The 14,825-nt window shown below is 41.4% G+C and overlaps 1 protein-coding gene across 1 annotated transcript in view; it reads left to right on the top strand.

The window, feature by feature from the left end:
• The first annotated feature begins 4,813 nt into the window (after nucleotides 1-4,813).
• METAP1 (methionyl aminopeptidase 1) overlaps nucleotides 4,814-14,825 on the top strand; it is a 55,750-nt gene continuing 45,738 nt past the window's right edge. Inside the window, exon 1 of the mRNA XM_006059196.4 lies at nucleotides 4,814-5,011. Within this exon, the coding sequence (XP_006059258.1) occupies nucleotides 4,898-5,011 (114 nt within the window). The 5' untranslated portion in view covers nucleotides 4,814-4,897. The remainder of the gene's footprint in view (nucleotides 5,012-14,825) is intronic.

Raw genomic sequence — 14,825 nt, 5'->3', positions numbered from 1 at the left:
GAAATATGACTAAGGAAAGGGGTTTGCAGGCAGAGGTTTCAACTCAAGTTGGATTTAGAAAAGGCAGAGGAACCAGCGATCAAACAGCCAATATCCGTTGCATCACTGAAAAAGCAAGAGAATTCCAGAAAAACATCCACTTCTGCTTTGTTGATTACGCCAAAGCCTTTGACTGTGTGGATCACAACAAATTGTGGAAAATTCTTAAAGAGATGGAATACCAGACCACTTTACCTGCCTCCAGAGAAATCTGTATGGAGGGTAAGAAGTAACTGCTAGAAATAGACTGGAACAACAGACTGGTTCCAAATCAGGAAAGGAGCACGTCAAGGCTGTATATTGTCACCCTACTTATTTAACTTATATGCAGAGTATATCATGCGAAATGCTGGGCTGGATGAAGCACAAGCTGGAATCAAGATTGCTGGGAAAAATATCAATAACTTCAGATATGCAGATGACACCACCCTTATGGCACAAAGTGAAGAAGAACTAAAGAGCCTCTTGATGAAAGTGAAAGAGGAGAGTGAAAAAGTTGGCTTAAAACTCAACATTTGGAAAACTAAGATCATGGTATCTGGTCCCATCACTTCATGGCAAAGAGATGGGGAAACAATGGAAACAGGGAGAGACTTTATTTGGGGGGCTCCAAAATCAGTGCAGATGGTGACTGCAGCCATGAAGTTAAAACACGCTTGGTTCTTGTATGAAAAGCTATGACCAACCTAGACAGCATATTAAAAAGCAGAGATGTTACTTTGCTGACAATGGTCCATCTATTCAAAGCCATGGTTTTTGCAGTAATCATGTATGGATGTGAGAGTTGGACTATAAAGAAAGCTGAGCGCCGAAGAATTGATGCTTTTGAACTGTCGTGTTGAAGAAGACTCTTGAGAGTCCCTTGGACTGCAAGGAGATGCAAAAGGAAATCAGTCCTGAATATTCATTGGAAGGACTTCTGCTGAAGCTAAAACTCCAATACTTTGGCCACCTGATGCGAAGAACTGGCTCATTTGAAAAGACCATGATGTTGGGAAAGATTGAAGGTGAGAGGAGAAGGGGAAGACAGAGGATGAGATGGTTGGATGGCATCACAGACTCTATGGACATGAGTTTGAGTAAGATCCAGGAATCGGTGACGGACAGGAAAGCCTGGCATGCTGCACTCCATGGGGCTGCAAAGAGTTGGACATGACTGAGCGACTGAACTGAACAGTGCCTATCTTAATGCAACATCTGTGCTCATAATTGGCCTACAGTATGGCTTTAGTAAAGATCAAGGAAACAGCAGTCTCCAGAGGAGATGGCCAACAGGAGTTTCCAGTCTCCCTGTGCCTGAGAAGAACCCTGAGGGTTTTTTAACTAGAATTTTCAGAAATTCCTGTTCCTCTATCTGATTAGCTCAATCTTGCACACAACCCATCAGAAACCAGCAAACTGGAATTCCTCCAGAGTAGAGGGACAAAGATGACAAGGGATATAAACATACAATAACATACAAGGGAATACGGTAAGAACTTACAAACCATAAAACACGATAGTACAAATACACAAAGAGTTATCATATAGAAAGGGAATAGGACTTCCAGTTTTCTATAAATCTAAGAATAATCCATGGCATAGTGCTATGTGAAAACGCAGAACAAAATATTCCATCAATCACAGCAAATATGTAAACATTTAATACATATGTGAAAAAGGTATTGAAGGTAACTAGGATAGATGAAAACACTGGTGAGTTTAGGTAATGGTACTATGGCCAATTTGTGTCTTGACTTTTTTTTAGCATTGTTCTTGAAAAAAGAAATTTTAACAAATAAAAGCAAACACATAAAAATAGAAATAAAAAAGGTATTATCAGAGAAAAATGTTCAGCTTTACTATATTCTGATAACAAAAAGATTTATCTATTTATCCCAATGAAAAACATTAAATATAGATAATATCTGGCACTAGTAAGGTCTCAGGAAATAAGATCTCTAATACAGTTCTGACCAGAGTGTAAATTTTATACACTTTCTGAGGAAAAAACTGGCAAACTATATAAAAAAGAACAAACAGCAGTGACAATCCTTTGATGCAGCAATTCTACTCTTAAGAATATATCCTAAATAAATAAGGATTTATGTGAAGTTAGAACTAAAAAGATACTCACAGCTTTGTTTATAATCTGTAACAATTAAAAATAATCTAAATGTCTATTATTAGTGAATTTGGCTCAGTAAATTATATAACAATATTATACAGACATCAAAATTATGTGGAAAAGGTACATATACATATTTATAAAATATACATATATATGCATTATGTGAAAGTTGCTCAATCATGTCTGACTCTCTGCAATCCTACGGACTATACAGTCCATGGAATTCTCCAGGCCAGAATACTGGAGTGGGTAGTCTTTCCCTTCTCCAGGGGATCTTCCCAACCCAGGGATCCAACCCAGGTGTCCCACATTGCAGGCTGATTCTTTACCAGCTGAGCCACAAGGGCAGCTCAATATGCGTTATATATATGATATATTTTTTACTGCACCACACAGCATATGGGATCTTAGCTCACCAAGTAGAGATCAAACTTGTGCCCCCTGCAGTGGAAGTGCAGAGTCCTAACCACTGGACCACAAAGGAATTTCCTGGAAAAAGTATATTTGATGGCAATATAGTTCACAACTTGAACAAAACAGGTAACTAAATACTCTGCATTGTATGATCCAGTTTTTGTTTAAAAATATTCTATATACATGTGCTATATGTGCATATTGTTTTTACTGTTGTTTAGTCACTAAGTTGTGTCTGCCTCTTTTCAACCCCATGGACTATAGCCCACCAGGCTCCTCTGTCCATGGGATTTCCCAGGCAAGAATACTGGAGTCGGTTGCCATTTCCTTCTCCAGTGGATCTTTCCAACCCAGGGAGTGAACCCACATCTCCTATATTGGCAGGTGGATTCTTTACCTCTGAGCCACCAAGAAAGCCTATATGTGCATATACATGTACATCTATGTATATACATATATTTGGTGCTTGATTTCTTTTTATGTATATATAACATTTTACAATTTATTGATTTTATTATTTATATGTACTTATATAACAAAACTATTAAAAATAAGTATGTGCTTTTCTCATCTATCAAATTTGGAAAGATTTAAAAAAATATTTATTAGGTAACACAAAGTTCTCAGCACTTAAGTTTACAATGGAGCAGGATCCTATGGGGCCTTCCATGTGGCCTTTCCATAAATCCTCTGCTTTAGCTCCTCTCTGAAATACAGATAATAGTATTTAATGCACACTGCCTGAATTGTTTTACAGATGTGAAAACCCTTCACAGAATGGAAGATGTTACTTGATAACCCTGAGCACAGAGTCCCAGGCCTTCTGTCACCTAGGGCGGCCGTTTACCTGAGATACCTCACTTTCAGTCAATCAGAAAATTGTAAACCAGGTGATTGCACACCTTGCAACTCCCTCCATCCTTCACCAGGCTTTAAAAAAATGTGTTGCCAAAACCCTTCAGGGAGCCAGGGTTGGGGGCGGAGAGGTGGAGGATGGGGGTGGTTTGGGGGGGCTGCGGTTTAGAGCAAGGAGTCATCCATCTCCTTACACAGTCCTACAATAAACCTTTCTCTGCTCCAAACTCCAATGCTTTGGTTTCTTTGCTCTCACTGTGCAGTTGGGCCCATGAACTTGCACTACCAAGTTGATGACCAGTAAATACTAGTCCCTCTCTCCTCTCTCGTGACAGAACCATACTCAAGCACCAATTAGAAAATGGCAGACCTGGGATGTAGCCGAAGAGACTTAGGCATTAGATGACCTCTAAGTGAAAGTGAAGTCGCTCAGCTGTGTCCGACTCTTTGCGACCCCATAGACTGTAGCCTACCAGGTTCCTCTGTCCATGGGATTTTCCCGGCAACAGTACTGGACTGGATTGCCATTTCCTTCTCCAGGCGATCTTCCCAGCACCAGGGCTCGAACCCGGGTCTCCAGCATTGTAGACAGACGCTTTACCGTCTGAGCCACCAGGGAAGTCCTAACAGATAACCTCTAAAGCTTCTTTCAATTGTGACATTTCATGATCAACACAATCTTTCCCTATTTACCTCTTAAACAATCAACTGGTATAATACAAAAAACTGTATTGAACATTCAGGAGTTGTGTTACTATCACTGGCACGTACTTTGCGAATGGAGGGGGGAATGGTGTGAAAAATAAGAGGGCACGAGGAAAAGCTGACACAAAACCCAGCACACTTCTTCATTAAGAGTTCCCGGGCTTTCTTTCTTTGTGAATGAGCGGCGGTCCTTAGGCCTCAAAGCAGACACTATCCGTAAAAATGGAGTTACTTTCCTTTTCCAAGGAGCTGCCGGGTGGACCAACACAGAAGAGTGGAGCGTCCTTTCCAACGGCCTGAGAGTATGGCAGACGCTCAAGACCCTGGGATCCAGTCAGTAGGCGACAACTGGGGATTTCTCGTTAGGCACCGAGAGGGCCTTTCCTAGTCGGCAGAGCATGGCCTTCTCCTCCGGGGGCCGGCTCGCGGCAGGTAGAAGCGCTACCGCGCGGAGAGGCCGAGGGCTAGGCCAGGTACCCTTGCGGCCCACGTGCGCACAGGCGGCCGAGAGGCTGGGGCCCTCGGCTGAGGGGCGGGGCGAAGGCCACGGGGCGGGGCCAGCTGCGCGCGCGGGGCGGGGGCGGGGGCGGGGCGCGCAGCGTACTCTGGGCAGGCCCCGCGCTCCTCCTCCTCCTCCTGCGCCCAGGCCCGGCGGTCCGAGCTCCTCCCCCGGCTCGGCCTCTCTCCCCTCCCCTGCCCTCCCTCTGTCCAACCGTTCCTCCCTCCCTCCTCCCCTTCTTCCTCGGTGAGGCGCTCCTCCAGTAGCCAGGCAGCATGGCGGCGGTGGAGACGCGTGTGTGCGAGACGGACGGTTGCAGCAGCGAGGCCAAGCTCCAGTGCCCCACCTGCATCAAGCTGGGCATCCAGGGCTCGTACTTCTGCTCGCAGGTAGACTCCCGCTTCCCCCGCGGCCCCGCCGCCGCTTCCCTCCCCTCTCCTCTTTGCCCTCGCGGCCGGTCGGGACACGCTCCTCCTCTTCCCCGGGCGGGCTCGCCGGCCGCTCTTCCTCCTCCGCCTAGTCTGCAGCGCCGCCGCCCCCTCTCGCCTCCCGGGGATCTGAGGCCCCTCCGGACCCCGGCCGCTTGGGGCGCCCGCGGGGGTGGGGGCGCGGGCGCGGGCGTGCTGCCTTGTGGGCTGGGGGCGGAAGCGGAGTTGCCCCGGGTCTCCTGACCGCCCTAGGGCGCCGCGTTTAGGAGCCAGTTCTCAACGCGCATCTTCTGACCGGGCGGGGGCTGCCAGGTGTGCGGGCTACGCGGGACAGGTGGGATCGCCGGGGAAGGGGCCAGCCCTGGCTGTGCGAGTCGCCACAGCTGCAGCTCCCGGCGGGGCTCTGGTCTTGGTCGGTGGGGGCTGCGGGGCCGGGTAGTCACTGTGGTCCCACGGGATTAGGGGTCGAAGAGACCCGCTGGGCTTGGAGAAGGGATACCTGGGACGGTGGGGGCGCCGAGAGGGGCAGTGCTAGCTCCAGCCCCACCCACCTCTGTCCCTAGGTTTTACTCTCGCACATTGACACTTAAGCAACTTTGGAGTTGCGGATGGAGAGGGAGCTGTGTAATTCATTCTTTTCCTTTGGTACTCAGAATTATTGATTTACAAAACCGTAAGGTAACAATATGAGTCACCTCAGATTAACTGAACTTCCCACTGAGCGAAAAAGACAGTTCCATTAAGGATTATGCTTTAAGGCCGCATTTTAACAAGTTTTGTGCAGTGGAGCAAAGCCACCATTGAACGGTGTCCGGACTGAAACGTGTGCTGGTGTTTGTTTACTGAAGAGCCCTAGTGTTCCGGCTGCATTTAGACGCTCAGAGTTTTGGCCTGGCGGCATTTGTACGGCTCTTCGTTACAATCCAGTTTTGTTGGAGAGAGGCACGGGAATATTCAAGTACGAAATTGGTAGTGTCCTGCGGGGAGGAGAGCATGCACAAAGAGTCTAAAGGCACCGACAGGGCCCTGTCCTTGCTATTGACTGAGATCTTGAACTAGTCAAGAGTATCTTTCTGAGCTCCAGTCCCACCACTGTCCAGACGGGAAGATGAAGTTTTTACTAATGTATTTCACAAGGTTGTTCTGAGACCCAAATTATTCAATGAATGTGAAATCTTAATAAAACAAAGGCAGTATTTTTTAAGGCTGGCAGTAGAGCGTAGCACATATGTATGTGTATATATACGCAAATGAATAGAAGGAAAACATACATGAACAGTAAACACAAATATAACTTTCAAATATAAATGTGTAAACATAAAGCTGTATGTGAAATGAAGATGTAAAGAAAATCCCGGAGATCCAGCACTTGTAAGATAAGCCGTTGTAAAAGATCCTAGCAATGTTGTATAGGACTTGTTTTCAGATAGGATATGATCCTTGACCTTGTTAGTATCATTTGGAAAAAGTTACACTTGGAGAAGTGTTGCTCTTTCTAAAAATAGCACTGGGACTTCTCAACATGCTGAACCTGGTCTGAGTCCTTTTGTTTCTTTAAAATAATTTTCAAATTCTGTGATTTGTTGAGGCCTGTGTGGGACCTGGACTTAAAAAAAAAAAAAATCCAGTAGTTTGTTTTTGAAAATCATGTACTCTGAGTAGAATAATGTGGTGTTTTACGTTTTGCTTAAATTTAGTTGTTGTTTTGTAATGTTACATGAAATAATATGTACAGACACTTGTTGAGATTCTGAAAAGATGCTGTGAAACTGTACTCATCAAGGATAGATGATACTATCCTAGGCATGTATTATTTAGTAGAAAGGACATTGGCTCATTGGGGTTTTGGGGAACATGCCAACACATTTGTGAAAACACTCAGGGTATATTTAGTACAGTAGGTATTTCACGTTGGATTCTGCAGGTATATTTCTTGTTCCATTGTTATGCCTGTAGTCGAATATATCCTGACTGATGCTTGAAGCTCTCTCTCTTCATTCCTGTTGCTTCCTCCTCTAGTCAGTTTTTAAAATTTCTCACCAGTTTCTCTTAGTTCATTTCTCTACTGTAGTTTCCCACCTTGCAAGTAAACACTCACACACACACACAAATCAAAGGAACAAAACCTTTCCTGCAAAAGTTATTTTTCCCCTAGCATAGCGATCTGACTGTGCTTCTCCCCCACCTATAATGAATAGAATTGCCATTGCTTGCAGGATTCTAGCCCCATAGTTAGGGCACCTCTTCTGAGTCCAGCTTTATTCTCTTGCTTTAACCAGAGTCTGTATTTATACTTGTTCCTTTACACAGGATATCACCTGTCTTCTGAAATCATAGATGTTCTTTCAGTCCCAGCTTGAGACCTTGTTCAATCACTAAGCCAGTTTCCACATTTATGATGAAATTGGGGCTTCTCCTTGCCACTTCTCTGATCATCTTCACTAGCAGTGGTCAGTCTTTTCTATTCTCCTTTCTTCTGTGGTCCCCAGGCTGATTGTCTGACCAGCTTGTCTTTGGGAATCAACTGTGAACAAAACTACAAGAGAACAGAAGTAAGTCTTTTCTGGTTATCCTGTCACACCACCTTATTTCCTTTATAACATTTTATACAGTCTGATCATTTGATTTTTGTTTATCTGTCTTTCAATCAGAAGGTGAGCATCATGAATAAACTCTCACTGCCCTCTCCTCATTTCTCAACACAATGCTCTGCATGTAATAGGTGGTCAATAAATGCTTGAGTCAAAAGGCAGAATAAAGAGGTGCATTCATGCATGCTCAGTTGTGTCCGACTCTGGGACCCCAGAGACTGCAACCCCCCAGGCTCCTCTGTCCATGGGATTTTCCAGGCAAGAATACTGGAGTAGGTTGCCATTTCCTCCTCCAGGGGATCTTCCCAGCCCAGGGATGGAACCCTCATCTCATGTATTGGCAGGCAGATTCTTTACCGCTGAGTCACCAGGGAAGCCAGAATAAAGAAGTAAACTGCCACAACTGAATCACAGTTCTGTTACTAGCTGTGTGCTTTAGGCAGGTAACCTTTGTTTTTTGTTATAACCTTTTATTTTTTTAACATTAATTATATTATTTTTGCTTTCTGAGTCTTTGTTGCTGCACAGCAGCTTTCTGTAGTTACGGCAAGTGGGCATCTCAATTGTAGTGGCTTCTCTAGTTGCAGAGCACTGGGTTTAGGGCACCCAGGCTTTAGTAGTTACGGCTCCCGGGCCCTAGAACACAGACTCAGTAGTTGTGCACTGGGCTTAGCTGCTCTGTGGCTTTTGGAATCTTCCTGGACCAGGGACTGAACCCATTTCTTGTGCATTCGCAGGTGGATTCTCATCCACTGTACCACCAGGGAGGTCCTGTTACAGCCTTTTAAAATGGGGCTTTGAATAGTACCAACCTCAGGGTTTGTATGTATTAATAAAACACTTAGCGTTTAATCAATGTTAGCTCTTTTTATCGTTATACGGTATTTATGCTTAAGAAGATAGGAATGTTTTTACTTAAGATGCTTAATTTTAAGACAATTTTTTGTATTTTAATGAGTAAAACCTATTTCACTTGAAATCGAGCTTTACAGGAGTTTGTGATGTTTCATGGTATTTCTTTATAGCTGTATCCATCTTATTCAGTAGTAGTTGACTAGGTTTAATAGTAGCTTAGTAGTTTACTCATAGTCCTAAAGAGTTTGTAAGAGTTTTTTGAGGATGGAGGCTGTGCTGTACTCATTTTTGTATTTCTCGTAAGTACCTTGTACACAGTAAGCACTCAGTTCATGAAATGAAAGAAAAAAGGTCATTAGGCCTGAGAAGGAAAGGCAAAGAGAAGCAGTCAGGCCCTTAGTGAACACCCCAGGGCAGATACTATCTTGACTGTAGTTTAAAGGATCTGCAGAGAAGCACCTGAGTGATTTGCAACCCCAGTAATGCGTAAGCACTTAAAAGGAGGAAGCCTGGGTTTGGAGTCTTACCTGGGTTTTTTGCGACCATGTCCTTGAGTAGGTTGTGTCCTGTTTTATAAGAGAGCGCTAATGATGCACCCTGCTTATAGTTGAGGTGAAGGTGAATAAGAGCGTGCAAAGCGCCTCGACACTGTGTTCAGTCAATAGTGTTGTTGCACACGCCTTATGTCTACTACCATTGTAGCTAGCCATAAGGAAGGTTTAAAATGTTTGAGGAGGAGTCTTATTTGTTATGAATGTTTTGCACAAATTCTTGGAATAGGTTCTTTCACAGAAGTAGTGGCCATGTAAAGTGACTGCTTGGGTCTTCAGTAAGAAAATGAGTGGGTGGGCATCTCGTATGTTGGAGTGGAAAAGTGAGGAAAGATTTGCACTTCCAAAATGTAGGTCTTTGAAATGTAGCCCTGTCCTCTAAAACACTTTCTCCTTTGATAACAAAGTTCCTGACATTTCTAGGGATTTTCTTAAAATTCCTTACATTACCTCACACTATTTCTAGATATTGCTGTAAGATAGCAATACCTATTGTGATTTTTTTTTCTTAAAAATAACTTTTATTGTAGAAAAATTAGAAAATACAGGTGAAAGGTTGGTGATAATTTCTGTAAGTCTTTTGATGGGTAGTCTTACAAACATTTATGTATTCCTGCACACACTCATATGCGTATACTTCTATGCATTTTTATCAAAATGGTTCGATCATATACATAATCTTAGGGAATTTGCTCTCTTTTATGTCTTAAGTAATACATTTGGAATGTGTGTAATGGCTCCATTTACATTATCCTTTGTAATGGCTGAATAATATTTTATGTGATGTTCTGTTCTGTATTTACTTGTATGGTTGAATTTACTTTCTTTTTAATTTTTTAATTGTTTAGTTAAAAACAGTTGTTAGCTGCTGTTTAACTGTTTTTCAGTAAATGTTCTTGTGAAATTTTAAATCATTTTGATTACTTGAGAGTATAGAGTAATGGTGGGGCTGGTATATAAACCAAGGATTGAACCCACCTTGAGGTGCTGGTAGTTCTCACAGTGTAGTTAATGGATTATTACTAGTTTGAGAACCTCCTGGTGGAGATTTACTGACATGCTTGTATTATAAATGCTTATGTTGAAGTTTTGGCATGAATTATATTTTTATTGTAGAACTTGTAAAAAGCAAACATCATTTGGTTGGTAGATAATCAAAAGTTTAACCAATCCTTAACTGCGAGTTACTGTTTTAGAGATTGAAGGGCTATTGGAAGTAGATATGAGCTTATACTGTTCATATAGTTTGTGACAGAAGTGTTAGTCACTTATTTTTTTCTTCCTTTTTTTTTTGGTGAGTCTTTTTCAGGTTTGGCATACTTGCACAATTTTTAGTTTGGTCTTAGTTAATTTGGTGGGGATGACAGACACATAAGCCTGTGGCTAAACACATACCCAGCTCTAGACAGGAGGGAGAAGTAGCGTGGTGGCTCCTTCTGTATAAATGAGGAGTTGTCTCTGGTATTAATAGGAAATCCATTTAGTAGATGTAACATGGGCAGGAATGTGCTATAGAGCAACCGTTGAGATTTTGCTCCATGTTAAAGTTCTAATGAAACAAAATATAGGTATAGCCATCCTCTCTGCTTGATCCTGAACCTTTCTTGACTCAGTTTTTTTTTTTTTTTTGGACTCAGTTTTAACATGAAGCATGTGCTTATTCATGCTTTGTCAGCTCAACAATTATAAATCCTTTTTTTTTTTTTTTCCTTTGATTGGTATCAGCCTTGGGTCCGACTTTGAATAAAGAACAGTTTAACACACCCTGTAAGCTAGGTCTGCCTTTCTCAGTGTGTGTATTTAGCTGCAATAGTTGAACGTGGGACAGGGACCTCTGAAACTTCCTCTCAACTGTTCATTGCAAATGATTTTTCTTTTTGTGCACTCTTCACAGTAGCTAAGTTGTGGAAACAATATGGATAGATAAATGGGTAAATATAATGTGGCATAAACGTATAATGGAATACTAGGCAGTTTTAACACAGAAGGGAATTTTGCAGTGTGCCACAACGTGAATGAGTCTGGAGGACTTTGTGCTGAGAGAAATTAGCCAATCATCAAAAGTGATTCCACTTAACATGAGGTACCTGAAATTGTTAAATTCATAGGCTCAAAGAGTGGAATGGGTGAAGGGGGAAATAGGGAGTTAGTAATCAATAGGCATTTAAGTTCAGTCCTGCAGATGGATAAGCTCTAGAGATCTGTTCTTTACCATTGTACCTATATTGACACTTAAAATTATTAAGAGGATAGGTCTCATGTTAAGGTGTTCTGACTATTCTTTGTTAAAAGTTCTGTTGTTGTTGTTGTTTTTTTCCCAGTAAGCTGTCTGTTTTATAGCCAGGTTCAGTGGGGACTTCTTCCTGATATACCAGAGCTCTGTGGTGTCTGTTGGAAGGCATTCCTAAAATCTCTGTCATGGGGTCTGCTACTGCGGCCTTTGTCTAGGTCATAGGCTCAGGCCTCTAAAGAGTGGGTAGGGTATAAGTGAGATTTTGTGACTTTAGCAATTTTCTTATCATAAAGTGGCAGTCAACAGAGATGTCTCCATCTCTGTTGAGAACTTGTATTAATTGGTCCTGCCTTGATAAAAGGTGCAAAAGGGCAGCCCTTTGCATCAGATTCTGAAGGTTGCCCTGCCTTATCAATCAAGCCACGAGCTCAAATCATTCAGTAAAATAGGTAGATTGTAAGTGCCATTAGGTTTTAGATGTAACATGACTTTTTTTCCCCTTCTCTGACTGGGCATTTATTTTCTTACTGATTATTTCACTAACGGGTGCTAGTGATGGGCTTAACTATTTGAATACTGCTAACCTTCCATAGTTCCCTACTAAAATGTAGAGGAAAATATAAATGGAGGTATTACGTGATTTAGTATTGCTTTTGAATTGAGGTTTTTAAGTACCTTAAAGTCAGGATCTGTACTTTTTTTTAAAAACTCATTTGTTTTTGTTAGATGTTGAATAGAATAAAAAACTAACAGTAAGTCAACCATAGTATCTAAAGAAACATGGTACAGTAAATGCGTCTGTACTTAACCACCTGAACTATGAAAAAGAATATATTAATGAAGCAAGTAAAACCACAAAGCACCTATGTGTCTTTCACCTTAGAGGTACTCCCTGTTCTGAGCTGCCTTTATCATTCATTTGCTTTTCCATGTATTTGATTCCTTAGATAACGCATTGTTTCGTTTTGATGTTTTTGAAGGTTTTATAAATCACTGCACGTATTCTTCTGCAACTTGCTTGCTTTATATTCTGTTCTTGAGATTCACCCTTGTTGTGTGTCGCTCTCGTTCTTTCATTTTCATTGCTGTATAGTATTTGTGAATTAATGTATCAGTTTGTTCATTCCTTTGTTGATGGAAATTTGGGTTGTTCTAGGTTTTTACTATTATAAACAGTACTACTCTAAACATTCTTGTACTTAGCTCCTGATGCCTATGTGCAAGAGTTTCTCTTGGGTATACAACCAGGAGAAAAGTTCTTGGGTCATGGAATATGTATGCATTCAGCTATGTTTTGACTGAGCCAGAATTTTTTCCAGTGTGATTGTGCTTATTCTCCCATTAGGAGAAACTTTATATTGTTCCATATCCTATCTAGGACTTGACATTAATAGACATTTTTGGGTTTTGCCTGTTGTGTTACTTATGAATAACAACATTTGTTGGGCTATTTTTGCATCTGCAAACCTGCTAAAATTTACTGTCCTCAAGAGGCCAAGAGGTTACTTGTATGGACCAAAAAAAAAAAAAAAAGTTAAATGACCTGGAGGTGCTAAGTGAAAGTTATAGACAAGGAATTTTTCTTCTTTTAATTATTTTATAACTTGATTGAGTCTCCCTAGCTTTTTATTGTGATGATTTTCAAACATAGAAAAGTTTAAAGAAGAGTCTTATAACTAATTGCAGTATACCGTCACCTACATATTTTGCTCTAATTGCTTTATTTATGAGTTCTTATGTGTATTACATTTGTATATGTATTAGTTGAAAATTTTTGAGTCAAGGACAACATGACACCTTACCCGTTCATTACATGGTTATATGTAACCATTTTCAGCATGTATCTTCTAATGACAGGGATATTCTTTCTTACTTATTAATACAGTACCATGATTACCTGTAAGAATGTTGCCAAGAATTCCCTAATATCTCCTAATAGTCAATCCTATTTGAATTTATCAGTTATCTCCTGAACATCTTCAGTAGTTGTGTTCTTGGTTAATTTTGGAACCAAAGATCCTTTCAAAGCTCACAAGTAGCGTGTGATTGTTACATTTCTTAGTACAGAACAGTCCTTTCATCTTTATTTTCATGATGCTGGCTTTTTAAAGAGACTAGTCAGTTGTCTTACAGAGTGCACACGTTCTTGGTTATCTGATTATTTCCTCGTAGTGTCTCTAAGTTGTTCTTTTATCCCTTGTCTGTTCTGTCAGGATTCACTTGACAGGACTCGTGAGTGATGCTGTGTGCTTCATATTCTGTCACATCAGGAGGCACTCCTAAATGTGATCGCTTGGTTAGGAGGTGCTGCCCGCTCACTGTACGCTGTTTTTCACTTTGTAATTAACTACCTACCATAGCGCCTTTGAAGGACAGTGGATTCTGTGTCCTTTTGACCTTCCTCCAGTAGTTTCTGATTGTTCCCTAGCTCTCTGGCCCAAGACAAACAAGGTTTACCTTGCAGCTTCCCTGTCCCAGATCTGGAATCCAGCCTGTCTCCAGTGAGCCCTTGTTTCTGGTAGGAATGTCTTTAGAAATCTAGTTCTGCCTGCTCAGTACGCTCCATACTGAGCCACTGCCTGGAGTCCCTGCCTTGAGAAGAAAGGTACTGAGATCTTCAAGAAAGTGTGCTGATGGCTCTGAAGGGCACAAATAAAACTGCTAACGGGCAGTTTTTCAAAGCAGCATAGTAAAAAGGTGCAAAATGGTCTAGATAAGGTCCTAGAAGGCCTCCTGAAGGAGGGGTTAAGAAATGGATTTGGGTACACTGAAAAAAATAAATAAAAAGGTAAGTAAAAAGGTGTCTGTTAGCAAGGAGGAGAGGACATTCTCTCCAGGGGAAGGATGTTTATGGAAGTAGGAGCAAGCTGAGGCATGTGTGTTATAGCAAGTAACCACAGCCTTGCAGTGGTGAAGAGTCTGAATACAGAAATACAAGGAAATAAAATGATTGTTAGCAGGGCCAGAGACTTTGTATTCCACTGAGTATATTTTTTTTAAATGTAAATACCTCCATTTGTTTTTTTGTTATAAAAAGCAGTGCATGATCTTTGCATAATTTAAAACAGAAGTGTTTAAAGTGAAAGCTGTGTCATGATCGTATCCTAAGAGTATGTTACAGTTTGGTTTATTATCTTTTCAGACTTTTATATATTTATTACATAGAGGTTAAGAGCATGGAACCTGTCTCAAGAGAGCCTGCATTTAAAACCTGGCTTTGCCATTAATGAGCTGTGTGGGCTTTTTTTAACGTGTTAATTTTTCTGTGCTTCAGTTTTCTCATCTGTTAAATAGGAAATAATAGAATCTACCCTGTAGAGTTGTGAGGATTAACGGTGCATATAGTACTGCCTAAATCAGTGCTTGGCATATGGTCAGCATTCATGTGTTACTTGTTGTTTTTATGTTTTTGAAACAAAACCAGAATCATTGTTCTGTATAACATACAGCTTTGTAACTTAACTTACTTAAAAATGAATTTCTTTTTTCTACAGGTAAAGAACACAGAGAGACATTACCATCCTAACCATTTTTATGGGTACTTT

The sequence above is a fragment of the Bubalus bubalis genome, chromosome 7 (genome assembly GCF_019923935.1).
Source record: "Bubalus bubalis isolate 160015118507 breed Murrah chromosome 7, NDDB_SH_1, whole genome shotgun sequence".
In the NCBI taxonomy this organism is placed as follows: domain Eukaryota; kingdom Metazoa; phylum Chordata; class Mammalia; order Artiodactyla; family Bovidae; genus Bubalus; species Bubalus bubalis.
The sequence above is the reverse complement of the archived record's forward strand: the minus strand, read 5'-3'. Positions and strand labels throughout refer to the sequence as shown.